Source organism: Stegastes partitus, unplaced genomic scaffold, assembly GCF_000690725.1.
Source record: "Stegastes partitus isolate 25-593 unplaced genomic scaffold, Stegastes_partitus-1.0.2 Scaffold208, whole genome shotgun sequence".
NCBI lineage: Eukaryota > Metazoa > Chordata > Actinopteri > Pomacentridae > Stegastes > Stegastes partitus.
In genome coordinates, this window is record NW_007577939.1 from 569,245 (window position 1) to 595,344 (window position 26,100).

At 38.6% G+C, this 26,100-nt stretch overlaps 1 protein-coding gene across 2 annotated transcripts in view; it reads right to left on the bottom strand.

The window, feature by feature from the left end:
- col2a1b (collagen, type II, alpha 1b) overlaps positions 1 to 26,100 on the bottom strand; it is a 49,002-nt gene that overhangs the window by 6,575 nt on the left and 16,327 nt on the right. For both annotated transcript variants that reach the window (XM_008280757.1, XM_008280756.1), the window contains 32 exons: positions 25,958 to 26,011; positions 25,138 to 25,191; positions 24,990 to 25,043; positions 24,646 to 24,690; positions 24,473 to 24,526; positions 24,149 to 24,193; positions 23,895 to 23,948; positions 20,370 to 20,468; positions 20,092 to 20,136; positions 19,540 to 19,638; positions 19,245 to 19,298; positions 18,856 to 18,963; positions 18,637 to 18,690; positions 16,946 to 17,044; positions 15,419 to 15,472; positions 14,124 to 14,222; positions 13,393 to 13,446; positions 12,973 to 13,026; positions 12,513 to 12,566; positions 11,870 to 11,923; positions 11,228 to 11,272; positions 11,040 to 11,138; positions 9,061 to 9,168; positions 8,875 to 8,928; positions 8,694 to 8,747; positions 8,397 to 8,450; positions 8,064 to 8,117; positions 5,716 to 5,823; positions 5,291 to 5,344; positions 5,119 to 5,172; positions 4,299 to 4,460; positions 2,534 to 2,641 (listed from right to left, as the gene is read on the bottom strand). In XM_008280757.1, coding sequence (XP_008278979.1) covers positions 2,534 to 2,641; positions 4,299 to 4,460; positions 5,119 to 5,172; positions 5,291 to 5,344; positions 5,716 to 5,823; positions 8,064 to 8,117; positions 8,397 to 8,450; positions 8,694 to 8,747; positions 8,875 to 8,928; positions 9,061 to 9,168; positions 11,040 to 11,138; positions 11,228 to 11,272; positions 11,870 to 11,923; positions 12,513 to 12,566; positions 12,973 to 13,026; positions 13,393 to 13,446; positions 14,124 to 14,222; positions 15,419 to 15,472; positions 16,946 to 17,044; positions 18,637 to 18,690; positions 18,856 to 18,963; positions 19,245 to 19,298; positions 19,540 to 19,638; positions 20,092 to 20,136; positions 20,370 to 20,468; positions 23,895 to 23,948; positions 24,149 to 24,193; positions 24,473 to 24,526; positions 24,646 to 24,690; positions 24,990 to 25,043; positions 25,138 to 25,191; positions 25,958 to 26,011 — 2,241 coding nt within the window. The remainder of the gene's footprint in view (positions 1 to 2,533; positions 2,642 to 4,298; positions 4,461 to 5,118; positions 5,173 to 5,290; positions 5,345 to 5,715; positions 5,824 to 8,063; positions 8,118 to 8,396; positions 8,451 to 8,693; positions 8,748 to 8,874; positions 8,929 to 9,060; positions 9,169 to 11,039; positions 11,139 to 11,227; positions 11,273 to 11,869; positions 11,924 to 12,512; positions 12,567 to 12,972; positions 13,027 to 13,392; positions 13,447 to 14,123; positions 14,223 to 15,418; positions 15,473 to 16,945; positions 17,045 to 18,636; positions 18,691 to 18,855; positions 18,964 to 19,244; positions 19,299 to 19,539; positions 19,639 to 20,091; positions 20,137 to 20,369; positions 20,469 to 23,894; positions 23,949 to 24,148; positions 24,194 to 24,472; positions 24,527 to 24,645; positions 24,691 to 24,989; positions 25,044 to 25,137; positions 25,192 to 25,957; positions 26,012 to 26,100) is intronic.

Genomic DNA, 26,100 nt, shown 5'->3' on the forward strand with positions numbered 1-26,100 from the left:
CAGAAAGATCCTGAGCGTCTTAACCGGGATGCTAACCAGTGATTCTCCAGCTGCGAGGTGACGGTGCTAACCACCGAGCCACCTTGCAGCCCACAGTCTAATCAGCTCTTCAAAATGGGTGAGCTTGAAGAAAAGTACAAACAAAACATGACAGACACTGTAGATGCAGTTTAGCCTCACTTCTGTTAAAAACATAGTTTCTGCTTGAAACATTCCTGGGTGAGTTTGGCATCAGTGCAGATTTCTTGGCATCCCTTTCATGCCTGTTGATGAATAATTAATAGTAAGGACATGCCCATTGAGATGTTGTAAGTAGGGGACATGTCTCGTGTCACGTATCAGATAATGTCACAGGGAAACAGGGGAGGCTTCTTGTCACATGTAGAACTGTACATCAAGTGGAATCACGGGGAGAAAAGTCCTGGTTCAATGGGGGATGTGAACTGACTGTGATCCAATTAGGACGCTGCAGAATGACAGCCTTTCAATGAGTTTTCCACATTCACTTGTAGCAAGTGACAAAACATTAGACATTGTGCTCTAAGTGTAGATTCAAGCATGTAGTTTAGAGTTGACTTCATTATTTAACAGACTTGCAGCAGTGAAAGGAAAGACATCTGATGTCACAGATACTGGTGCTTAATTAGCAACAATTTTGATAATAGATTCATCTTTTTTCTCGCAAAACAGCCCAAAATATACAGTTTTTAGCTTTTCAGCTGTAAGAATTGCCTGTGTTTTATTTTATTTTTTTCAATTTTTACTCTACAATAGTATTGCGTCTTTCAATTAATCTGCAGTTAAATTATTGATTAATCACTTAAGTGGAGCTCAACACACTGCACTTTAAGACAAACAGTTGCAAGAAAAGGTGTGTGAACCCTTTGGCATTACCAGGATTTCGGCATTGAGTAAAATGTGGTCTGATCTTTATCACAATTATAGACAAGCAAAATCTGACTAAACTAATGACACACTAGCAGTTGTCCATTTCAAGTCTTTGTTGAACACATTGAGTAATCTCTCGCTCACAGTCCAGGGTAGATAAAATAAATGAACTCTTGAATTTAGCAGCAAGAACCTCCATCAAAAATGTGGTGGCAGTTTAAGTGAGTTGCACAACTCTTTCAGTTCTTCAATTTTTCTGGGTTGTCTTGATTCAACTGCCCTCTTCAGGTCACGTCACATCATTTTAACTGAGTTGAGGTCAGGGCTCTGAAACATGTCCTTTTTTAGCCATCTGTTGATGATTTACATGTGTGGTCGTTGTCTTGTTGCATCAGCCAGCCTCTCATAAGCTTCAGGTCATGAACTGCTGTCCTGACATTCTCCTGTAAAATTTCTTGATTCAGTTTTGAATTCACTGCAAAGACTGCAAGGCATCCAGGCCCTGAGGCAGCAAGGTAGTCACGACCCATGAAGCTGCCCGCACCATACTTCACAGCTGGGAGTAGGTTTTGCTGTTTTTGTGCAGTGCATTTTTGCCAAAAAGTTCAAATTTTGTCTCGGAACATTGTACGAGAAGTGTTGTGGAACTTCCAGGCAGTCTTTTGAAAACATAAGCTCTACCCCATTTTTAAAGAAAGGGAAAGCAGTAGCTTCCTTCATGGTGTCCGCCCATTAACACCAATCTTACTCAGTGTTTTTTTGGACATATGAACAGAGATTTTTAGCAGGTTCTAGAGATTTCTGGAGTTGGACTTCTGAGGTTTTGCTACCCCTGAGTTCTCTTCACCTCTTTTCAAAATTGTGGCCTTGGTGTTGTCTTTGCAGGACGTCCACTACGAGGAGAGCAGCAACAGCCCTGAACTTTCTCTATTTGTAGACAATTTGTCTCGTTGTGAATACCAACGCTTATAAAGTTATTTTGTAGCATTCTGTTTTAGCTTTGTGCACCTCTACTTTGTGCCTTTATTATAATGACAGGAACTTTTACAACCTACACTTTCCAGCTCATCGTTTCAATTGGAACAACTGACTCCTTGTGGACAAACACAAACTATTTCTTGCAACTGTAACAACTGTAGGCATGCATGTGTTTTCCTTGGCTGCTCTGAGCTCACAGCCAAGGAGGAAAAAAAGGCCCATTACAAAAAAATAAAGATGTTGCCATCATGTGTCACTGGATTGTTTTGTTCAAACTAAAGTATAACATTTTCAGTATACTGCTGAATATACAAACAAATATGTCTGAGTGACAAAAAAACTGCAAATCCACACAGTAGAGACGCTGAAACATTCGAAGTTACCTTCGCGATAACCAAGTTATCAACAGAGTTGCTCAGTATTTTCTGCCAATTCTCTAATCAAGTAATTATTAACATTGGTAATTGTTTCCAACATCTTATATACATTTCTACAAGACAAACAATTTGAGGACACTAACTTGGGCCCTTTGCATTGGGCATATTTTAATTTTTGTCTAACATATACAGATGATAACTAATTAGGTGAAATAAATCATTGAGCGCTTTATCAAAAAGAACAAGCTGCATGTTTAATGACTTGAAATGGTGACAATTATGTAACTTACAGAAGGTCCAGGCAGACCAGGGAAACCTCTTTCACCACGCTGTCCAGGAAGACCAACGATACCGCGCTGACCAGCCAATCCTTGAGGACCTGAAGGACCAAGGGGACCCTGAGAAGGAAAAATATAACAAAACACAACTATGTAAGGAATATGTGAGGCAAGGTTAGTATTATTATGTTATCCATCCGTCCATTATCTATAGACCTCCTCATGCTTTTAAATTTTACATAAACTTAAAACATAAAACATTATTTTTAGGAACCCTGAAATTAGTTTACTAAGAATTGGTACCAACACATTTCAAGGTCTAAGTTGCTACTGAGAGATTTCACAGTTTAATAATAAACTTAAGCTGCTGATGCCAATGTAACTGCCACAGCTGAATCTATATACAACATAAATAACTCACACGGCCTGCATTACCCAAACTAAAATTGAACAAAATGGAACAAAAAAATAAAATAAATACACACAAAATTCAAAAATTAACATGTTAATTGTAATTTTTCACATTTAGCCAATAGTATACCAGCAATTAACACAAAAAGGGAATCTTGTCCTAAAGGAATTGTTTGACATTTTGCTGAGATTTCAATGAAAAGACAGATGCCAGTCTCATATCTATCCTTTTAATATGGTACTATGGTCAGCAGCTGGGCAGGTTCTTTTAGCACAGACACTGGAAATGGGGAAATTTTAATAAAATCCTTGAAATAGCACTTCTAAAACTCACTAGTTAACATGTCACATGTACAGAGTTTGTTTAATTCAGGTATATTTGAAACCAAAATGTAAAAATGACAAGCTGTGGCTTTCCGAGGGGTTAGGTGTGAGACTATTTGTTAGCCAGGAGCAGTGACTTGTGGAGTTTTGTTATTGCTGTGAAGTCACCAATCAAACACCAAAGACTACTTTGAGACACCAGAGCTGTTTTTTGTTGTTGTTGACAAATGCACTTTATAATGCAATACAAAACCAAGCAGGTTATCTTGACTTTTTCAAAATGTAATCATGTCCTTTACCTGCTTATGTTTTCAGTTTGTGTCCTGTTTATTTACTCTCACAAAGATTGATTTGTATCCGGTCACTAACTACACCTGGAATTTTATTCCCAGTTGCATTTGCACATTTCAAAAATAAATCTTTCCATCACCTCTCTGGTCTACTCTATACTATATACCCAGGTCTGATCTGCGACATGTTCACAAACACCTGACTTCAAGTGACACCTGAGGCACACATGGCTCAAGATTTAATCTATGTAATCTATAGGTAGTAGAAGTTCCCAATACAGCAGCTATCATCTGTGATACAGCATGTCATTATCCTGACAGGGCTCGTCATGTGTTTATAATAGGTCTGTGTGTCTGCGTAGCCCTCAGTGGAGGAAAGGTAAAAGCCTGGGGCACTGTCATCAGTCTGTCACTGGATTGTGCTGCCCTGTGCTGTCATATGTCTTGGTCGGCTATTACAGTCAGTGATGGACACTGACAGCTCTGTGTATTAATGGAGAGTGTCCATTACTGATGAAATTGGCTCTTTGGGCTGATAGAGCTACAAAAAAAGTCGACAGAATTGTAGAAAACAAACACCCGTAATAATTTTCTTGTCTCCAGAGTAGGTATTTAGAGTGAATCTGGTACATGTGGGTACTAGAGGTACTGGAGTGGCATTTCAAGTGTCACGAGAAGAAGAAACTACAGATTATGTAAAAACTGGTGTCTTGAGTGTATAAACAAGCGTGGCTACAGATTGAGACACTCACAGGAGGGCCGTCCTCTCCAGCGTCTCCCTTCTCTCCAGGAGTTCCAGCGGGACCGCGGAGCCCAGCGTCACCCTGTCTGCCTGGAGGTCCACCATCTCCCCTCACACCCTTGGGTCCATCTTTACCAGGGGGGCCGGCAGGACCAGCAGGTCCAGGATTACCCTAAGAAGTGTAAGGGAAGACAACACAGCATACATTAAATAAAACTGCATGTAGGACAAGATCATTACATTGTTATACATTTGTGTTTAAAAGCACACACATATAAAGTGCATTACTGAAACATCGGGGTACGTTTTTATGATTGTAAGGATCCCAGGGGTATCTGTGCATCTCTAAATAACTTATACCAACACATGCTGCATCCATTAGCAGTCTTACAGGATCAGACTGACTTTCACACAACATATTGCACTTCCGTTGGATAAAAATATTCTAAACAAACACCTACCATGTCAGACATACTGTTTTGGAAGTGTGTAGGTGGTGGAACAGCAAGAGTAAGTGCTTTACAGTTGCAAATTAAAAGGCTTCTTATCTGTCAACAAGTCTGGTGGCACCTAGAAAAACATTCCTGTATCTGTTCTGCTGCACCTGTTCATGCTTGTAAAACATGAAGCAGATCAATAGTTCTTCTCTTTACCTGGGGTTATATACAGAATTTAATTATTGTTTTTTTGCTTCCCATTTTGCCAGACCTTATATAGAAATATCTTGATCGGTATCCTATATTTGAACATCAAGGGTGACTTATAACATATGAATATGAACTCAGTTGGTTGGATTGCAGGCTGTGGGGTTATCAGGAACCGGAACTTACATTGGGACCGGGGGGTCCAACACGTCCAGCGGCTCCAGGGAAACCAGTGGCACCCTAACAGAGAAAGAGTCATTTAGGTAAAGCTGAAAATAATCCCACAAAATAATGATTCCTACATGTGTTACAAGAAGACAAGAGTAAATTATCGTAGCATTTTTAAAAAGTCACTTACAGGAGGTCCCTGAGCACCACGAGCACCTTTAGGTCCAGAAACACCTGTGGGACCCTGGAACAGAAAACATTCTGCATGTTACTCTCTGACATTTGTTTTATGCGTCATGGGGGGCTGTTTGCCTCAGCTAGTTTTTATTCTGCCTAGTGGGGCACAATCACTGACAAGGATGGTTGTCGTTCTGACTTCAAGTTAACTCCACCAAAGAGAGAAAAAAACGGAGAATTTTTCTGCTGATGTGTGCATACATCACAGTCTCTCTTTTGTAGAAAAGGCTGTCAGTATCTGTCTTGTTATACAATGTTTCTGATTATTAGAAGAGAAACTTCCCATATGCTCTGTGTTTGGTGTAATCCTCATTGTTTGGGTTTAAACAAAGAAAAAAAAAAGATGCATGGTTTTGTAAAGTGTATAGTTGCACTCACTGCAGGCCCTGGGGCACCGGAGGGTCCTTGGGGTCCAGGGGCACCAGCGTCTCCCTTCTGTCCAGATTCTCCCTGCTCTCCCTTGGTTCCAGGCTGACCGTCAGCACCCTGAAAGACAGAGAAATAATTAAATCACTAGAACAATACATAGGGATCAATAATGAAAGAGCTGTTCAATGGATGCTCCAAGATTCCTCAAAATAAACTGGGTTTAGGGCCTACTAACAATCTTATACAGAAAGGCATGTTTACTTGTCATGGTTTGTGCTTCTCAATCTTTGAAAACAATGTATAATGTTTTCTGTGGCTTTATATCAGAATTAACTCCATAAAGTATGCATTACAAACTAGAGCTATGGAGCCCTTATAGGCGGGGAGGGTCTGATGAAAACTGGAGTTGAGCTGAGCTGTGGGAGGAATTGCAGAATCTATTGTGGAGCTTGAGCTACAAGAGGGACTAAGAGTCAGGATATCTTATCCTCAGCTACTTTTGATTGCTACTGTCAGCCTCTTAATTTAGTGTAAGTGCAATCCGAAATTGCTGGAGTGCCTCTTTATGATGGAGAATAAATGTCCAAATGGATGGTTTACAGCATTTACAATCATTGTTTAAGTGTCACTTGTGGCCACAGTAGACTTGCTTTAAAGAAGCAGCATGTTGTGTTTACTGCAGAAAAAATATACACTTTTTTGTTGTTTGTGTGTTTCTGTCTCTTTCACAGAAAACTTGGCTGGGATTGCAACAGTAACTGAAACGCTCTGCGTGGTTTTAAAATGTGATGTTACAGTCAGTAAGCCATGAAACTAATATTATCTAGACACCTTGTAGTGTTATGCACCCTGGCACAAATTCAATAATTAATCATAGTGCAACCTGGTGACATTTTTTTTTTTTTTAGATTAATTGTGTTGTCACAAATATATTGATGAAATCCATTTGGAAGGATGCAGCTTATTAAAAACATTTATTTGATGTCTGTCTGGAGTCTTTGGGAGGAACTAATTGGATGAGTGATGCAAAGACTTTTGACAGTCTACACACTAATCTGTTTTCACAGAGTAACATACTGAGGAAACAAGACGTGTGTCAAGATGAAAAATAATTCACTGAGGGCTAAATCAGAGGTAAAGGTATCCGCTAGAGAGAAACGCTGCGTCATGCAGATGCCTGTTGGCTTACAGCTCATAACTCTTTATGACAAAGAAGTCCATCAATGTTGAATTCTCATTTCCAGGTAACTAAATGCAAGATAAAGTTTTGCATCTGTTTTTTAATATGGTGCGTTTTATATGCCAGAAGACAGATGTTTCATGTGTCACAAACCGAAAGAACCAATCCTTTTAGCTTGTAGGGTGGAGCTTTCTGTATCATTTTCCTTGTTCAGAATTGGTGTGTACATGTATGGCTGAATTAGTTGAACTAGTTAGCTAAAGCTACCATGGAAAAGTGAGTGGAAAGAGAGGTGACTTTGTAGAATCAAAAGAAAGAAAGCAGTTTAAGGCAGTTGCATGATTAATGGTTTCACAACTTTGGAGCCCATCTTGGTTCAATAAGCAACATGAACATGTGATGAGATAACATGTGGTCTGTGATGCACATAAGAGACCTCTTACAGATTTTTATGTCACTGTTTACCTTGCAAAAATACATTTATTAGCACATTTCAACAAATATCTAAATGAAGGTCAGTGCTTCTTGAGAATAAATGTATTTTTACAAGTTAATGTGCAACAGTGTATTTAAACTTGCAGAAAGACTCACCCTTCTCCTTCACATCTGTCTTATTTAATAAATGTGCTTTGTCTATAACCAGGTGATTACATTTGTTAATCATATAAGCATATCTAATAATATGTCTGTTGGGACTGTAAATATTCAGTTAGAGGTTTCATTAGAAATATCTTTTATATTGAAGGTTTCTGTTGGCTATGCCTATCATTTTACTAACTAACTTAGTGTTGCTGATTTTTCAAAAGTATGTTACTTTTTGTATTATTTAAGTTCAATTAAAGAAATGCGCTTAAACAAATATTAGTATTTTTTCTTCTACGTTAATGTATGGGTCATATGATGAGTTCTATGTAGTCACATTTAAAAAGCTTTATCTGTGCATCATCTGAGAAGCATTTATTTTATTCAGTGCAATTTCTGCCATTTATGACTGACTTTAAATTAAGATTTTAATCTTTATTCCTTTCCCTTCTTAACATTGCTGATAATTCTAGATGTAGCATCACCCTGAGACTATCATGTCTCCTGATTTGTAGTCAGTGGCGCTGGAGTCATGCCGTTCAGATTTCTGCAGAACTACAGTAACAGACGATCATAGTGTTGTTTTTCAACTTACAGGGGGTCCAGCGAAACCTGCAGGTCCAGGAGGTCCAGTCTCTCCCCTGTCACCCTGAAAATATAAAGAAACAAATCAGAGTTTATGTCAACTGAGAGAAATGAGTGATCTATTTCAAATTCCAACTTAATCTCTCTTTTAAATTTCCAATCTTTCAAAATGACTGGCTCTTCAGGAAAACTGACTTCTGAATAGTGTTAAATTATCAGATATCTCAAGTAATCGTCTTTAAAATGATGTAAGTACATTATCGAAATTCATAATTAGAGTTTAAAAAAATTAAAACAGTGACGTATCACTTTTAGGAAGAACTGATTAAACTGTGACACTTACAGGAGCACCGCGGGTACCAGGAGCACCAGAAGGACCAGCAGGACCAGATTCACCCTATAAGGTAACACAGCAGCAGCATAAGCAACACACATCAAGCTCTAAACAGCTGGTTTAGTTACACAGTCAGAGACTTGAACCCACGACCTCTACGTCAGGGACTACAGCCCCTGTTGATGGGTTGCCCACTCACCCAGTTGAGCTATGTGGGCGCCCCACAACAACAGGTATATTAAAGAAAAAATCATTTTACTGGACCACTAGTTGTATGACTGATAATAGAAATGACAGAACACTTACTTTCTCACCGTTGGGACCACCAGGACCAGGGGGACCAATGGGACCAGTGAGACCCTGTGACAGCAAACAGAAAAAGAGTGTGAAAACTTGTACTACGTTTAAACCTTGTACTTGTTTTCTGTCTGTATTCAGGGCTGGCTTTTTTCACTAATGAAAGCCAAAATGATTGACAATTACTCACTCTGGCACCATCTTTTCCAGGAGCACCTTCAGGTCCTTTCTCTCCAAGGTCACCCTTTAGGGATTAAAAAAAAGTCAGTCAACTGGCAAGAGTACAAACATATAACTTAAAATCAGGTTGAGAAACTTTTTCATATTCAATGTCTAAACACTCCATTTTCAACACTTTGTTTCCTTAATAGCTTACTCTGTCTCCTTTGGGTCCAGGAATGCCAGCGGCTCCTCTCTCTCCAGGCATACCCTGCAGACCGGGGGGTCCCTGAGCTCCGCCAGTACCAGCAGGTCCAATGGCTCCCTATTACAGATCCGAAATAAAAAAAGGACAGCGCAATGACTGCAGTGAGTTGAGATACAACACAGACAGGAATGGTGTTTAATGTTATTGTATGCTGAATAAGTATATGTCAGAAGCTGCTGCGAATGTGCTGTCAATGCAGTCAAGGTTCGAGAAAAGGCTTGAAGTCTTTTGTGAGTATGTTCTGTTGTCACATTTTAGATGACTTTGCGTTTATATATGAATCAGGAACAAAAAAAAATCACTGTCACAGAGACAGAAGACATCTGCTTTCTCAACAAAAGAGCTCATGCTCATCTTCGACGCTCTTCAAGGTTATCATGGGATTGAAACAATAAAAGAGAAAGATTAAATTCATCTGTTGCCAACTCCTTTTGCAAAGTCTAATGCAAACGGGAATGGAAAAAAAAAAAACTATCAAATGAGTCAATCAGATGTAAACATAACAAAAAAAAAAATCTAATTCCACGTGCCCCTTTATGGTAGGCCTACCTTTAATTCTGTGTTCAAACAAAAAAAAAAAAACCCAAAAAAACAGAGTTTTATCATAACCAAATTTCCATTCCACATATCAAAACCAAAAAAATGGAAGCAATGATTGATTTTTTTAAGTGCCTCCACCAGGCCCATTCCTGGTCAGGACTTGTGAGCTGCTTATCAGCTATGCTTTCTGCTGCAGCATCAGAAAAGAGATCAGAAGCACAAACACAGACTTTGCTGCCAACCTCCAGTCATTAAGCCATGACTGCAGAGCTCACATAGCCGTGGTGTTGACTGTGAATACTTTGAAACATTATCCTTACTTAAGGGGTAAGACATGTATTTGTCATGTGCAACCAATCATTCAGCGTCTTTCTTAGAAACCTTCTTTGCCATCTACTGACTGTCGATGCATCCGCCCTCCATCACCATCACCACTCATACTCATGTCAGCTCTATAATCCTCATCCTCTCTATCCACTCCTGTCTGACCTTTAATGGAAGAAAACCTATGAACTGGGATTAAAGTCTGACCAGATAACAGACCAAAAGTGGGAATTGCGGCCGCTCTGAGCTCCTCCTCTACTCACAGTGCAGTTGTGACAAATTACTGCAGTGGTTGGAATTTGTTGACTGTTGACAAGCAAGTGAGTGTATAACTTTACTGGAAACACACTGAACTCTGAAGTTGTTGGAATGCAGAAAATATATCACTTCACTTTAAATCACTGAGTTTTTTTTTGTTTTTTGTATGAAATCATTCAAATGTGATATAAAAATTAAGGTAAACTTGTGCAGATCGTCAGAAACTGTTAGTACTAATGATTAGGCCAGTAATCCCTACATGTTTCGGCTTGTTGCAAAAATAATGTCTATTTGTCACCTTTTGTCACACCTAATCTCAGTCATTTCTTTAGTTCTGAAAATAAATAGATGAAAGTCGGAAAAATAAGTATAAGTTTATGTTGTAGACGTGTTTTTTCTGCTTTCCTCCCTTATTGATCATCTTACTAAACTTAAAACTCTACTGTGGAAAAAGCCACCCAAAGTAAATTTACTTTTAAAAAATAGCATTTTTATTGTCAAGAACATTGAATAGAAGTGTCATTTCACCAAACAATGCCATACAGACTAAGATAAGACTGTCATCTACTGACTAATTCTAAAGCAAAATGAGTCATAATCTGGGAGGTTTACTTCCTCCAATCAACATGTTTGCTCAACCAGTAAACACCTGAGGTAGTTGTTACTAAATCATATGCTGTGTTTCTAAATGTTTCACTAGTGCCACAGTAACACAGTATGTTTGCCAGTAGTGCAGCTACATCTCAGGCAACAAAACAAAGTTTAGCAATCTGAAAGCCTGTCCTTTCTCTACTTGTTGAACTCACCTTAGGTCCGTCAGTTCCTGGAGTTCCAGGAAGACCTCTGGGTCCCTGCAGACCCTGAGGACCAGCAGCTCCTCTCTCTCCGGGGAAACCACGCTCTCCCTGAGCAGTGACACAGCGACAATCAACAGCATGTCTGATAACCAGCTGACCAAAAGTGGAGAGAAGTTAATTGAATACTGCTGACTTACTCTGGGTCCAGTGGCACCAGCAGCTCCAGCCTCTCCAGGAACACCCTTGAATGATAAAAAGAAAAGAAAAAAGAAAGAGGCGTTAACAGACATTCATAAACAGAATGACAAATCAACCTATGTAGATTTAACAAGATGAACTACTACTTCACTATTACTGATGGATTCAGTTATACTCTAGACTGGTAAAATCTAAATCATTGGTAAATGTGTACAGATTGTATTGAGGGTAAAAATATACGTTGGAGTGAACAATAACCTGGACAACATTTCTTTTCTACAGTTTTCCATTTATGGTGATACAGAAATTATGTGATAAGATATCTTCAGAAATGAATAGCAGCACTTTCATGGTCAGATGCTTTTATTAAACAAGAGTGTGCGTAGCCTCAGTGTTCACTGTGTAATTCATTTTAGGACACGGATCTGAGATAAAACAGTTTAAAAACAAGATACTAGCACTGTCACGGTTGGGAGTAAAGTGCATATAACAGCCATTTTGCGACTGTCAGGCAATTTAGATCACAGCAGGATCTTTAGGATCTTTCTCTTCAAGCCTATGACAAAATACTGCTCTGTTTTCCACTGTGACTGTGTGACCTTATAAGCTTTACAAGCTTTTCATCAAAAAAGTGCTCCCACCTGGTCTCCGGGCTTGCCTCCCTCACCAGGGGGGCCGGGAGGTCCAGGAAGACCCTGAATACAGCAGAGAAGAAAAAACATTCGTCAGTTGGTGACATTGTTCATTGATGGCAGTAATCTGGAGACTTCCAACAGCACACTAGACATCATTTTAATCAGAAAATCATTTTTCTGTATTGCGTACAACCCTTAAACTGACACTTTATTGTTTATGTGTTTCTAATATATACAGTCCTTACATACAGTAAATGATGTGTTGTTCTATTAAAATGTGTCCATGTTTCACTGTAGCACCACCAACAACTAATCTTAAGAAGCTCTTAGTGGCACGCTCCTGCTCCTAAGTAAAGTTTTAGGACATGCTTATACAAATTTAACAGTATGCACATAAATTCTATTTTAAAAAATCCTCTTAACTTCTCAGTTTGATTGTTATCAGGGAGAGTGGTCTAGATCAGCCTGTGCTAATTTCTTGCACAACTCTGCACCGCACATAAACTATGAGAGTGAAGCTTTTATTTGAACTGTTTCAGTATAAAAATGGTGAAAGTGCTGATCTACTTTCAGACACAATTAGAGGAAAGGCTGCATTCATACATTTAGACTCCATCAGGCCAGTTCAGGTTTGAAGAGACAGACTCACCTGGAATCCTGAGGGACCAGGCTGACCTTGCTCTCCTCTCTCTCCAGCAAGGCCCTGAATAGATAATCCACAATTCATAATCACAGTCACATCTAAACATTCACGAAATTTTCACAATTTCACATATGAACACTGTTGGTTACAATGGTGTGTAAATATCTCTACATTTGTGATTTTCTTATATCAGTAAACATTAAAGTTTTACCAAACAAAGTTTTCTCGGGTTAAATAGGCTTTGATTTGTTTACTTCAAAACAAGCTGAAGTTGTGAGTCAGTGATGCCATCTAATAATGTCCAGACATTTGTGTCAAGGACTTTTTTTCCAGACAAAGCTATCGTAGAGACAGTCTGGGAAATGGAGATACCGAAGGTTTCTTCTAAGTGCACACTTAGAAAAGAGAACGATAATATCAGTGTTGAAGCTAAATAGAGTGGGATGGGGGAGATAAAGATACGTACAGCAGGGCCTGGGGGTCCAGCAGGGCCAGTTTCTCCATCCTTGCCTGGCAAACCCTGAGGAGAGGAAGGAAGGAGGAGAGAGAGGAGCAAAGGGAAGGGAGGAGGGAGCCATGAGAAGTAGATTGATATCAGCAGTTAAGCCAAAGGTGATGCTATTAAGTAGACAGACATCTAGTAGATATAACTGAGCTTTTAACGTGCTTCTCATGTGGAAGTTGAACGATAGAAATAACGGTAGATTAAGGTGAGTCACGGTAGCTACAGAATGCCCTATTTGAACAAAAAGTATAGAAATAATGTTTAATAATTTGAATTTCCTGCTAATCATGAAAATGTATAACATATCGATCGAATTATATATTCCAAAACAGCTTTTTATGTTATGTATCAAGTTCATTAAAGCAGAAAATCTAAACTTACTCTCAGACCAGGTGCTCCAGCCAGTCCTTTCTCTCCAGACTTGCCACCTTCACCCTAAAAACAGCAGAAATATAAAAGCAGAGATTGGTCAAAATGTCACTGCTGATTCAACTGATCATTGCACCTATTTTGAGAGGAGAGAGTGATGAGATGGTGCACATCAAATGGTGTAAAATTTTTTAGCAGCACTCCAGATGTTTCCCATCCATCCATCCATCCATTATCTACACGCTGATTAATCCTCACTAGAGGAGCTGGAGTCTATCCCAGCTGACCTAGGGCGAAGGCAGGGGATACCCTGGACAGGTTGCCAGTCTATTGCAGGGCTACACCCAGAGACAGACAACCAAGCACACCCACATTGACACCCACAGACAATCCACAATCACCAATTAACCTCAACATGTTTTTGGACTGTGTGGGAGGAAGCCGGAGAACCCAGAGAGAACCCACGCTGCACGGGGAGAACATGCAAACTCCATGCAGACTCCACTGGGACGTGAACCAGCGACCTTCTTGAGGTGAGGCAACAGTGCTACCAACTGTGCCACCTTGCAGATGTTTCCCAACAGGCGTATTGTGGATTTGTGATACAGGGGTTTATTTTTAGTGTGGACAATATATGTTATAAGGGTGTTAAATGTAATATGTTTTTTCTTGCTGTGCAGAAGATACCTTTAGCTTCGTAATTCATTCATATTTTCACATTTTTAGACAGCACCACAACTTACAGTCGCTCCCTTGGGTCCGGGGAATCCCATCACACCAGGCTGACCACGGGCCCCCTGAGGCCCAGGAGGTCCAGGACGACCATCTTCACCAGGAGCTCCCTAATCAAGTAAAGCCAGGTCAAATACATTTGTATAGAGAGCAATTACTAACAATAAATGATGATGAAATGGTTTAGGGAGCAATCCAAAATTCTAACTAGCATATCTAAGTAATATACAGTAAAAGTAATGATGTTATGATAGAATTGTGAAGAAAGGATTTTGAGTGAGCATGTGGGATTGAGAGGAGCAACTGCTCAGACAATCTGGTCAGAAATGGGTCTGGAGGTTTGGAGTGGAGGCGAGCAAAAGAAAAACAGAAACCTAAACAAAACACAGTATTGCCCAAGGTTATACAACTGCAACTCATTTTGTTAAAATGTTAATCACCCCCGCCCCCCCGTTCCTAAATAAATAAATGGGAAAATAAATAAACCCCTGAGGGCTAAACCAGGTGAGCCAGGAAAAGCAAACACAAAAAAATCCCTGAGCCATAATCAGTCTGTCCATATGCCACTTCCTCAGTCAGTCAGTCACAAAATGAAACCACTGCTTAATCTGTAAGTAGACCATAATGTTTTAATTCAGCACAGGCCCTGAACAGCAAATGTGATGCACATTTAAAAAAAAAAAAAAAAAAGGAAACATAATGTTTGTGTAGCCAAAATGAAAACAATAAAATATGAAGAAATTGTGCCAATTAAGCAGCAAGATTACCAGAAAAAATCTGGAATGCACTGTTTCAATTAACTGCAATAAAACATTAAAAATGTTAGATATTTAAATGGTCAACTTGGTGACCATCTACAAAATGAGCATTGTCCATTAGGTGAAAGGTTTTTGACATAAACACTGTTTTATAGGGCTTCAAACTAACTTTACAAATGGACTGTGCCCAAACCAAGTGTATACAATTGAGGATTAAGTGTGGTCAACAAAAACAGGAGCCTGTCTAGCAAATGGAACCCTATGTGAAGTGGAGAAAAGTGCTTTGAATCAAAGCTACAGTATGAGACTGCTGGATAATAGGCGGATGAATCTCCTGCAATTCAATTTGATGAAACCACTTATGAGTCATTACGTGATGAGAGCACATTTGGTAAAATTACAAGTCTTTCCCTGGTTGTTCCACATTTGATATAAAAAAAACATTACATGGATCCTAATGCTGCACAAGGGTGCATATTGTGTGGTTATTTCTATTGATTTACGAAGACAAAACAGCGATTTTGTTGCTGTTGAAAAAGTGCACTTACAGAAGGTCCAACTTTGCCTTGAGGTCCAGCATCACCAGGGCGTCCAGTCAAACCCTGTCAGAGGAGGCCACCAGAAAAACACAGTAAATGTGGGTGAGTCATCAGACATCTTCATGCAGACATGTGCTAATGACAGGTGGGAACAGGGAGCATATGGCAATTTGGGAAACTGAATTTACACCTCAGATTGGCCCTGTGTGCAGGAAGCAGCAGTTCAACACCTTCTGATGGAAATCAGTAAGATTTGCTGCATGAGTGAGAGAGCATTGAATGTTACTGATGTTAATGATGTTCATTTACTACAGGTGCTCTTCCAACATTCCTCTGCACTGACTGTACACAAACAACTACTGCTTGCACAACTGTTGGGAAACCAAAACTCAAAATTGTGAATTTTATGGATAAAATAAAAGATGATGGGTAATTAAACTAATTTCACACATTAATTTAAACAGTTTAAAAATGAAACACAGTGACTTCTGTGACTCTGGATACATTTTGTCAAGTTTGTCAGTTTATATTTAGACATTTCAAGGTTTAACAACTTCACCAATTTCTTCCGTTTACAGGTCCTGGGAGTACTACTTTATATGTGATTTAAAGTTGTATAAAGCCTTCTGAAGAAGAGGGAGGTTCACCAAATCTGATAAACTGCCTCAGGGGATGACACTTGATTCAGCATCTGCTGAAGACTCGAGATCGCAAGACTGAAAATGAAAAAAATCTGGAGGTGTAGATTTAGAGGAACTAGCTTACCAGACCACTGTAACCTACTCCTCATGTCTGCTTGAAGTTAGCAGTTTGAGGTCATGTTTGTTGCTACTGGTATAACACACCTGAATCTCCAACCAAACTGCTAGAGGTTAAACTGCATTGTGGGTAATGTAGGTGGCAAAAAGAGGAGCTATGTACATATAGTTTAAAAAACAACAACAATATCTTTGGCTCAACTTAATTGATTTCAATCCTTTTTGTTCAGTGGAACTCTCACAATGTTACACAAGGAAATGGTAAATTAGTGGAGTTCTCTTTTAACAGTCAGTTTTATAGAGTTACTGACAAGATCAGTCAGTCGCATTGTGAGAAATGTAAGATCCAGTGTTTTATTGGCTTGACCTATGTGAGGGATTAAAAATGACAATATTTCAGCCTCTGCTGATTCAATTCTGATCATTCAATCCTCAGTCAAACTCTTTTGAGCAAAATTCATGGAAATGCACAAATAAATAGTTAAAATGCTTCTTTAAATATTCCTTTATAAGCTGATAAAACTCTTCTTTTGACTGAGGTTAAATACATAAACAAAATAAAATAATTTTTAAAAAGATGAAAATGAATGTGTTCTTACAAGTCAGAAAATGTTAGTTTCCTGGTTTTCTGTGAAAAATAAATAAATATCATAAAGATAAACACTGTATTAAGACTAAATAATCTAAAGAGTGGATGAAATTTGACTTCCTATGTATGTATGTATCATTTGTGTACATCACCAGCTTCCAGGTGTGACGCTGCACTGTATGAACTTACTCTGGCACCAGGCAGACCAGACTCTCCAGGACGGCCGGGGTCACCGTTGGCACCCTTAGGACCGCTGGCTCCAGAGGGTCCACGCTCACCGGGGGCTCCCTGTGTAAAGAGCATAAAACAGGAGGCAGTGGTCAATCACTGAAGAGGTGACTCCAGGGAGAGCGAGTTTCCATTTTAAGAGTGTAAAGGAGTTTCATTGACCAGCTGGAGATGAGAACATTAACTTCTGACAGATTCATTTTGGTATAAATGAAAGTGTCTGTGGGAAGATAATGTTAAATGAGATTGTGGCTCTGATGATTACGGACATGTAGGTCAGTGGTGCAGGATGAGCTTGAGAAATGTGCTGCCATCTTGTGGCCACATCGTGGAGCTACAGCATCACTGCAGATTCTGCAGTGAGCTTCAGATTACATCAGGAAGAAACAGGAGTGCTGACAAATTCCACTTCTTGCTCCAAAAAAATTAGCCCTTCATTAACTCACCAGTTAGATGCTGATCTGAGCTCAATGTGATTATAAATTATTCTTGTATCATCGAAGACATCAAAAAAATCTATAACCTGCTTTTTGCGATTTAACAAATTAACAGTTATTGGGGACGAAAATTCTATTTCAGAGATATCATCAGGGCCGGCTGAGTCAATAAAATGCGCAATTAAAGCTGTTTTGCTAAAATCATGTAAACTGCCATTTTAAAAAATTTTTTGCCTTTACCACAGTCCAGTCAATAAATATTACGAACATATTAAACACATCTCCAAATGAGTTTTGTACTTTTACATGCTAACATGCCTTGGATGCTAATATTTTAACAAATGAGCTAATATTGATATATGCTTCTTTACAAAGTCTAAATGTGTCCCCTTTTTTCTTAACTTCTTTCTAAACACAATAACACCACATGAGTGACTCATTATATTGAGAAAAGAAACGCTTTTATGACTGTTTTCATTTATAAAAATCCAAACACAGCAAAATAAAACAAACAAAAATATTTCGTAAAACCCTTTTATCTTAATTTTTGGATTTCTGATTCATGGAATGAGAAGTGCTAACTAAGAAGTAAAATTAAAATATTGATTCAAATATCTCAGTGGCACAATGTTCATGGTGTTTTTGAAAGGTTTTAATTTATATGTTTACACATGCATTATCTAAAAAGTTTAGATTTTTTTAAGGATGGCTTGACCAGTTTTTAACAGGACTTCTCCATGCTTTTTTCACTGCAAAGCTTCTGTAGGTGACTTTATCTGGCTTTCCAGTACATAAACTAAAACACATTTTCCACTTGTTAATAATGCAGTTTTGATGACCTGTCAGTTGTGATGACAATAGAGCCTTGTTTATTGTGCTTGGATGGGAAGTTTATGAAATAAAACTGAGAGAAACTGATTTGTAAGTTTGGTGCTGTGATTTTTAATCAACATGCATCCTGCAGTATGTGGCAGTGATTAGGCGTGGCAGTGATTTTTTTTTACTGCAACATAAACAGAAATGCATTGAACACAGATATAAATCTATGACTACAGACAGCATCTGCATACATTTCTCTAACTCTTCTTTCCTCTATGAGATATGCATGCTCTAAATGCACCACAGTTTGTTTTGTTTCCAGAATAGATTATCTGTTCATATAGCAGAAATGAAGCCTCCCCTTAGGAGCTTCAGTGTATCTATTAAGACACTCACCTTGGGACCAGCCAGACCATCTTGACCAGGGAAACCGCGGTTGCCAGGGGCTCCCTAAACAGAAAACATAGAATCTGAGTTATGGTTGTAATTAAATCAATGATACCTAAGTTTCTAATCCTCATTGTGGTGCTTGAGGTGCTACAGAAATGTTTCTAAACAGCATACATTTTAAAGATTTAGAAAATAACCTGGTGTCAACTAATTTGATGTACTCACTCTCTCTCCAGAGGGTCCAAGAGGTCCAGCAGCACCAGGCTCACCGCGGGGTCCTCTCTTGCCTTCTTCTCCTTGTGGGCCAGGAGCTCCCTGAGGACCTGCTGGTCCCTGGAAAACAGTAACAGGCCATGTTAGTGTAAAAAAAAGGGAAATTTGTTAAAAATAAGTGCGAGTAACCGTATTTGAGAACTGAATTCTTATAATTATTACTTTGAGTTTCTAAGTTTTGTATTCATAAAACTATGTAGAAACGTTCAGGAGCAATAGTTGTACAGATAGTGTAGTTTGAAGAGTCAATCTTCTTTTTACATGTACTACTGTATCAGTGTTTGTATTTGGTGGTGTAGATGAAACATTAGAAAAAGCAAGGACGAGTCAACAGAACTCACAATTTCTCCTTTGGGTCCGGCCTCTCCCTTGAACCCTGCGATACCTGGGTCTCCCTAAACAGCAACAGATATTCAGACAGATGAAAGAAAGAGAGAGAAGAGCAGACAGAGAGTAGAAGGAGGGGAAAAAAAACACGTTGTTATTATTTGTCCAGTGTTATTTAATTTTCTGAGATATGCAATGAGTAGCAAATATCAATAGTGAAGTGGGAATAAAATGAATTGTTTCTAATCAACACAGCTCCAATAAAAAGCTGCTATCTTTGAGATCATGTATGATTCAGTGAGAACATACGGATGTTCCTTTAGGTCCAAGAGGTCCAGTTGCTCCCTGAGGCCCGGGAGGTCCACGAGGTCCTGGGAAACCAGGAGCACCAGCGATACCAGGAGCACCCTACAGAGGCAGAAGGAGATAGACGTGAGGCGGACCATCCAACTAACTGGATGTCGGTATAGAGGACAATCAGTTACCAGTGATTTTATTTTAAGTGAATAATATGTGAATCAGTGAAAATATTTATCTTTGGCTGCTGCATAAAGAGGAAAAAGATGCTCAACTAAAATTCTGCACTATAGATACATCAGTGACAACAGTTTCTGCAACTACAAAGTGCATGAAATGTAAAAAATGTGTTAGAAAGCTCAGCATGATTTTGTTTTAGTTCAAAAGTGGAGTTCTGCATCTGAAATACAAATGCATTAGACACAGATAATGTCCACTGAAGTGGCTCTGAAATCCCTGTAAAAAAAACATCACCTGTCCTTCTACTGTGCAAGAGCTAAATGAAAAATATGCAGTTAGAAGATGGCAGTTTGAAATACAGACAAATGCCATTTTTAAACTTACAGCTGATCCTTTAGCTCCAGGAATACCATCAGTACCAGGGTTGCCCTGCAAAAAAAAGAGATGAAATAAGTACAAAAATAGTTTCAAATACAAAAATGCAAAATAAATACACTGCAGTTTGTGGTCTGGTTGTCTGATTGATCTAATCAACCATGTAAAAATATATGATTCATATTCATGGACAGATGACAACAAATGTTACATTTTGAAAAAATATTTTGCCAAAGGTTCACATAAAAAGTTTCTCTTTTTAAAGCCATGTTTTTGTCATCACTTACAGAGGCGCCAGAAGGTCCTGGTGATCCAGGAGTGCCAGACTCTCCACGGGGTCCCTGAGCTCCCTCAGGTCCACGAGCACCGGTAGGTCCAGCTTCTCCCTGATCAGCAACAAAGAACAAAGACGAGGAATTAAATCAATACGTAAGCAGACTTTAAACACATATAATAATTGACAGTCCCCTAAAATAAAACAGACATGCTCTACAGACAACAAGCTGCAGAAGAAAATGCAGTTAATGCTGGTAGCTATTAAATGTTGTCATGTGTTAAAACTTGTAGGTCAGTAGGTCTTCATGTGGACTAACAATGAGAAAAACCATGTAATTGGAAAGAATCAAGAAATTTTGGATACTAAAATATAATAATTAAAAAAAAAATCAGTAATTTAATTAATCAATGGTTTCAAGCATCAAACAGAATGGAGAGTTTATCGGTTTAGTCATTCATACAAAATCATAAAGTCAAAACGCACTAAGGCATTAAAAATGTATACTTTGAATGATGCATTTTGCTGAAAAATAAGGTAGAAAGTGATGTTTACTAATGATCCCAATGTTTGTGGTTGTAAATAAGCCTTTGCAAACCTGTCAAATAAAAGTGAAATTCAAATGTGTGCATGTGTAGAAAAAAAAAAGAGGCCTTGTGAATAAAATCTGCAGAAATTATATCAATGGTTACTCAAGAAGATATGAAAAAAAGAAATGCTTTGGTGAACATGTGTTTGCAGATACAAATCAGAAAACTGAGTGTAACACACAAATCTTTTCGCAAACACAGATCTTTTTGGAAAACTAGAACTTCTTCTACAGGCTTATTTTACAGGTTTGAAACCTTGATTTAAAGCTACAAACTTGAAACTTTACAAGCTCACGAAAGTATTGACCCAACTTTGACCGCACAGAAGACAGCGAACAAATCTGAAAATCTGAGCTGTAATTCCTACATAAAATGTGGAAGAGGAACTCATGTATTGACAAAACAGAACAAAGAAAGAAAAGCACTTAACATAAATGCAAAAATAGCTGCAATAATGTGGAGTCTAAAGAGTATAATTAATGAAAGAATATTATCTTTATCCTATATTAGCTTCCTCGAGACAGTTGTTTTGTAACTTTCTCTTTTCCCTGTTCTTTGAAAAAACCTCCTTAAAACCTGTAAGTACTAATTCACTACCTATATTGTAAATAAGTAAATGACACTAACAAGACCAACCCAGGACTAATTCATTTTTATTATGTCAACATTTTGATTATTAATGGGTTATAATACTAATCTTAGATGTGATATTAATATTGCTCGGCTCAAAAAAAAAAATTATTTTGAGAAATTACGAGTAAATCAACTACATTACACATTAGAATAATTTTTACTGATCCCCCCATTGGGCGAAATTTACAACATTAATGTAGAAAAATGTCATCCAGACATATTTCTAAGTGGTATGTTGGTGTTGTTTTTAAAGTGATGTAACATTATTGTCTCATTAGAAACTACAAGTACGTAATTCTGAATATTGGCCTTTTCACACACATCACACAGAGGTTTTTTTTTTTATTCGTGAGTTCTTTCACCTTAGAGTAGGTGACTTCAGTGAAAGCTTGCCTTATATTCTTCATACCGCAATTCTATTTTAAGGGCTGAGCTCCTGTTTTACACTTTATGCTGCAGCTGCTCTCATTGCCAGCTATAGGTTTGTACGTATTGCCATCTGTTGCTAATCAGTGCTAGGCTATAGAACACTGAGTCATACATTCTTCTTCTAAGTAAATAGGTATGTGCTGAATATCTCATTTTTCTCAGCCTGTCAGAAAATAGTGAAATACATTTGAAGTATATTTGAAGGGCAAAACATATCAACACAATAGAGTGAGTTAGATTATTGAAATGAACGATTATACTGCTTACTGTCTGATTTAGTCTGAAACCCATCTTTGTGGCACATCAATGAAATTACAGCTGAATGCTTTTGATAAATAGCAGTTTAATTGGACAGAATAATCAGTTTGCTGTCTTAAGTGTCTCTACAAGGTGGCTTATCAACAGTCAAGTAGTAATAATTTGCAGATCTTCTGATTCAGTCCTGAAAAGACTATTTTGAGGATCTCAGGTCAGTATTCTGAGCCACCACCTCCTTTGGACACAAGCCAGAGATTTTACCACATTGATGGTTTGCAGCCTCATTGTGGTGAATGGAATTCCTTTACTATTGCTACAGCTTGATAAACTTTGCCCACAAAATACGATGACATAATAGGGTTTGTAAGTGTTTGCAAAAATAGTGCTGTAGTAGTGTAGATGGATTTTTTTATTTTTTAATCTTGGTCAGCCTGCTGCCAGTACTTTATTGGCTCTGAAACCAGGGTGAAAACTGGGACAAAGGCAGAACATCTGCCCGTGTTTTTTTCTTTTTTTGCGTGTGTGTTATTTCATTTTAGGGGGAAAAAAATTCTCAGTCAGAGACAGTTGGAGCTGAGAAAAAAGCTGTCCCACTTCCATTACTGGATGTCAAGTGCACAGTTTATTCAGTTGAGGTTCAGATAACTGTGTTGTTTCTGTCTTGGTAGGTTTTTATTGTGTTGGTCTTGGGTCCTTTTAACTGTGCAAAGCTGTGCTTGTAAGCCTCCAATAAAAAAATAAAAGAGGCTGCATTTCACAAACACACTGGGAGTTAACAAGCAGGTCTGATCCAAACACAAACTGAAAACGCTCCTGACGGTACAGCAGAAAAGCGTAATATGAGTTTTTTTAACATCTCCTACTGTGGGACGTTCTTCTGTATATTATAAAGTCACATAAAAATACACATTCACACTGAGGAATTCAGACTCTCCTGCAAACAAACACAAAACTATACTGTGAGTGTTTGAATGTCACTTCATAAAATGCACAAAAACACACATTTTCCCATTCTGAGCCGAGCTTGCCTTGACTGTCGCATAGGAAACTCCAGGATTTTTGTAAAGAGATACTCAATTTGTAATTCCTATAAGGTTTCCCAGACAATCAAGGGATTTGAAGAAGAAAGCAAACCACCAGCACAGGACCCTCGAGCACAGAGCCTGTCTGCCATACAGGAGGAATAAATCAGATGCAAAGCAGACGGGAAAAAATAAGAAAAAGACAGTAAGGGCGAGTGAGAGAGGGAGAATAACACTTTCCCCCCCCCCCCCCCCCCTATTTTTCCACACAGATGGGAGCTCAGAGCACTTTTCAATGCAGAGCAGCCTTCTCCAATTTCACTAAAGCATTTCATCTTGTCCCTACAAAAATCCCCTCTGAGCTGGGTGCTGCTGTTTTTGTGATATGAACTTTGTTATTTGATTTAGGAAAGTCTTACTCCTACTACATACAAATCGACTCTATTTTCGTGAAGAGAAAATCCAAAACGAGTGATTTGAAGTTCATTTTTGCAGTTTAGTTTTCTTGTAGAAAGAAAGGGACGAACACTGAGACACAGAATAAGCACAAGAAAAATGAAGATGAAGAGGAGGTGGAGGGATCATTTAGGTAAACATTTGACTCACCTTTGAACCGGGAGAGCCGGGGAAGCCTGGAGCTCCAGCGGGACCAACGGGGCCCTAAATAGAAGAAAACACAGTCTGTCAGCTCAACTATTAATCACTGACACATCCAGGTGTGGAGGTTCAGACACTACTATCAGGGTGAGAAGAAGCAGAGACTGATTACATATACAGCATTTCTTACTACATTTGAATTCAAATGATGACAATGAAAAGAAAATGAAAGTGAATGACATAATATTTAAATGAGCACTTACTGGGGGACCAGCAGGACCGGGCAAACCATCATTTCCACGTGCTCCCTAGACATAGTGAACAATACATTATGAGCACAGACGGACCAACAACAGTGCAATCAGCAAACTGGTACAAATGTATAAATAACTACAACTGGACACATGTAGTTATTGTTCTAATTGTCTTTGATTGGTGCATTAAAGGGAACACCTTTCACTAAATAATATGGTAGCTAACTCTTAAGTGGACACTAAAAGAAAGGGGAACCATCCAAACCATCTGTTATGAATAATATGTTAAGATTGTGCCTGATAACAGTATTTAGAGCCAAAGCTGGAACTTACAGCAGCTCCACTGGGTCCAGGACGTCCTCTCTCACCAGGCAGACCACGAGGTCCCTGCAGGCAAGGGAGAGGAGGAGAAGAAGAAGCTTTTAACATTGATTTACCATATCATTGAGACTTGATAGTGCGACTCTTTATCTTGTCTTGTTGTTGTGATGTCCACAAATACACACCATTGGTCCAGGAGCACCGTTCTCTCCAGGAGCACCAGCCTCGCCCTAAAAAGAAGAAAGATTTAGCTGTTGGCTGAGGCAAATTTAAAGAAAGACAGGTCATCCGCATTTCTAAAGCAACTGCTACTCTTTCTGGAATATCTGTAAACTATAATGGGTGGGTAACAAGAAATGTTATATCGAGGTACATGTAAAGTATGTCAGTGAATTATCTTCGGCCACTTCTGCCAATTCTGTTACGGCATTTTGCTGTACTGAGTTTCTTTTTACTTGGGTTACAGTCACCACAGAAAAGTGCACTAAGGCAAACTGGTGCATTAAAGAGTTTTTGTGCAAAATTGTACCTTAGAGCCAACAGCGCCAGTCTCTCCTTTTGCACCGTCAAGACCTGGATAACCCTAAAAGACGGAGGAGAAGTATAGAGTTAGAATCGAAAAATAAAAACACCAACCTGATTTTGTTGGAAACGATTAAAATAGCAAACAAACTCACTCTGTGGCCCTTGATGCCTGGCAGACCAGGAGTTCCTGGGAATCCACGAGCTCCCTAATAGACAGGAGGAGAAAACATGTGGATATACAATACGAAAGAGAAGATGAAGATAGGAGAATGAGGATGTAAAGTCATGGGGATAGATTTTCTCAGCAAATGTTCCTCTGTGGCAAATAAAGGAAAGTGTTTTAATATATATATTTTTTCCACCAAATTTATTTTGACAAGTTATGCGCAGTTTTTGCTCCCATGGATATTGGCCTCCAAAGTACACACCGTTCTGATTCTCAGCTCTAGAGGAGAAGTGACTCCATCTAAAACTGGTATTGTAATTGAGGCAATTTCTTGATCTGACTGCTCTTTCCAAGATCTCAACATGAACTCAGTCTGTGCAGTGATCCCTCACTACCGTCAGCTACACAAGACAAGTGGGACAGCTCATACATCTGTATAAAATGAACAAAATAAAAAGTCATACACAGTCAGTCACTGAAATAATGTGCAGCAGATTTTTCTTGTTTTCATTTAAACTGTGCTGTCTTTCAGTGCACATTGCACACATTGAAGGACATATAGTTAAATAAAAAACACAATGACAGTCTGACTTAAATTAATCCTTCTAGTTGGGAAGTAATTTGGAATTTATTGGTTTGTGTATTGTACAAAATGTTGGTATTTACATTAGCAACTAATTTCTTGTTTGGCCTTCAGAGTGATAAAACAAAACCTCAAAGTGTATCGAGTGAGGTTCCTCACTCAGTTCAATACTTATATATAGTCAGAATGAGTTAGAAAGAATCAGCAGAGTGAAGCAACTCACCTGAGGTCCAGAAGGTCCACGCTCGCCTGATTTGCCAGGTTTGCCAGCCTCACCCTAAAACAGAATCAGAAAGACAATAATGTAACGAACAATAGATATATTAGTATTTTTCCAACCTTTCCTTTACTAATGTTAAAAAAAAA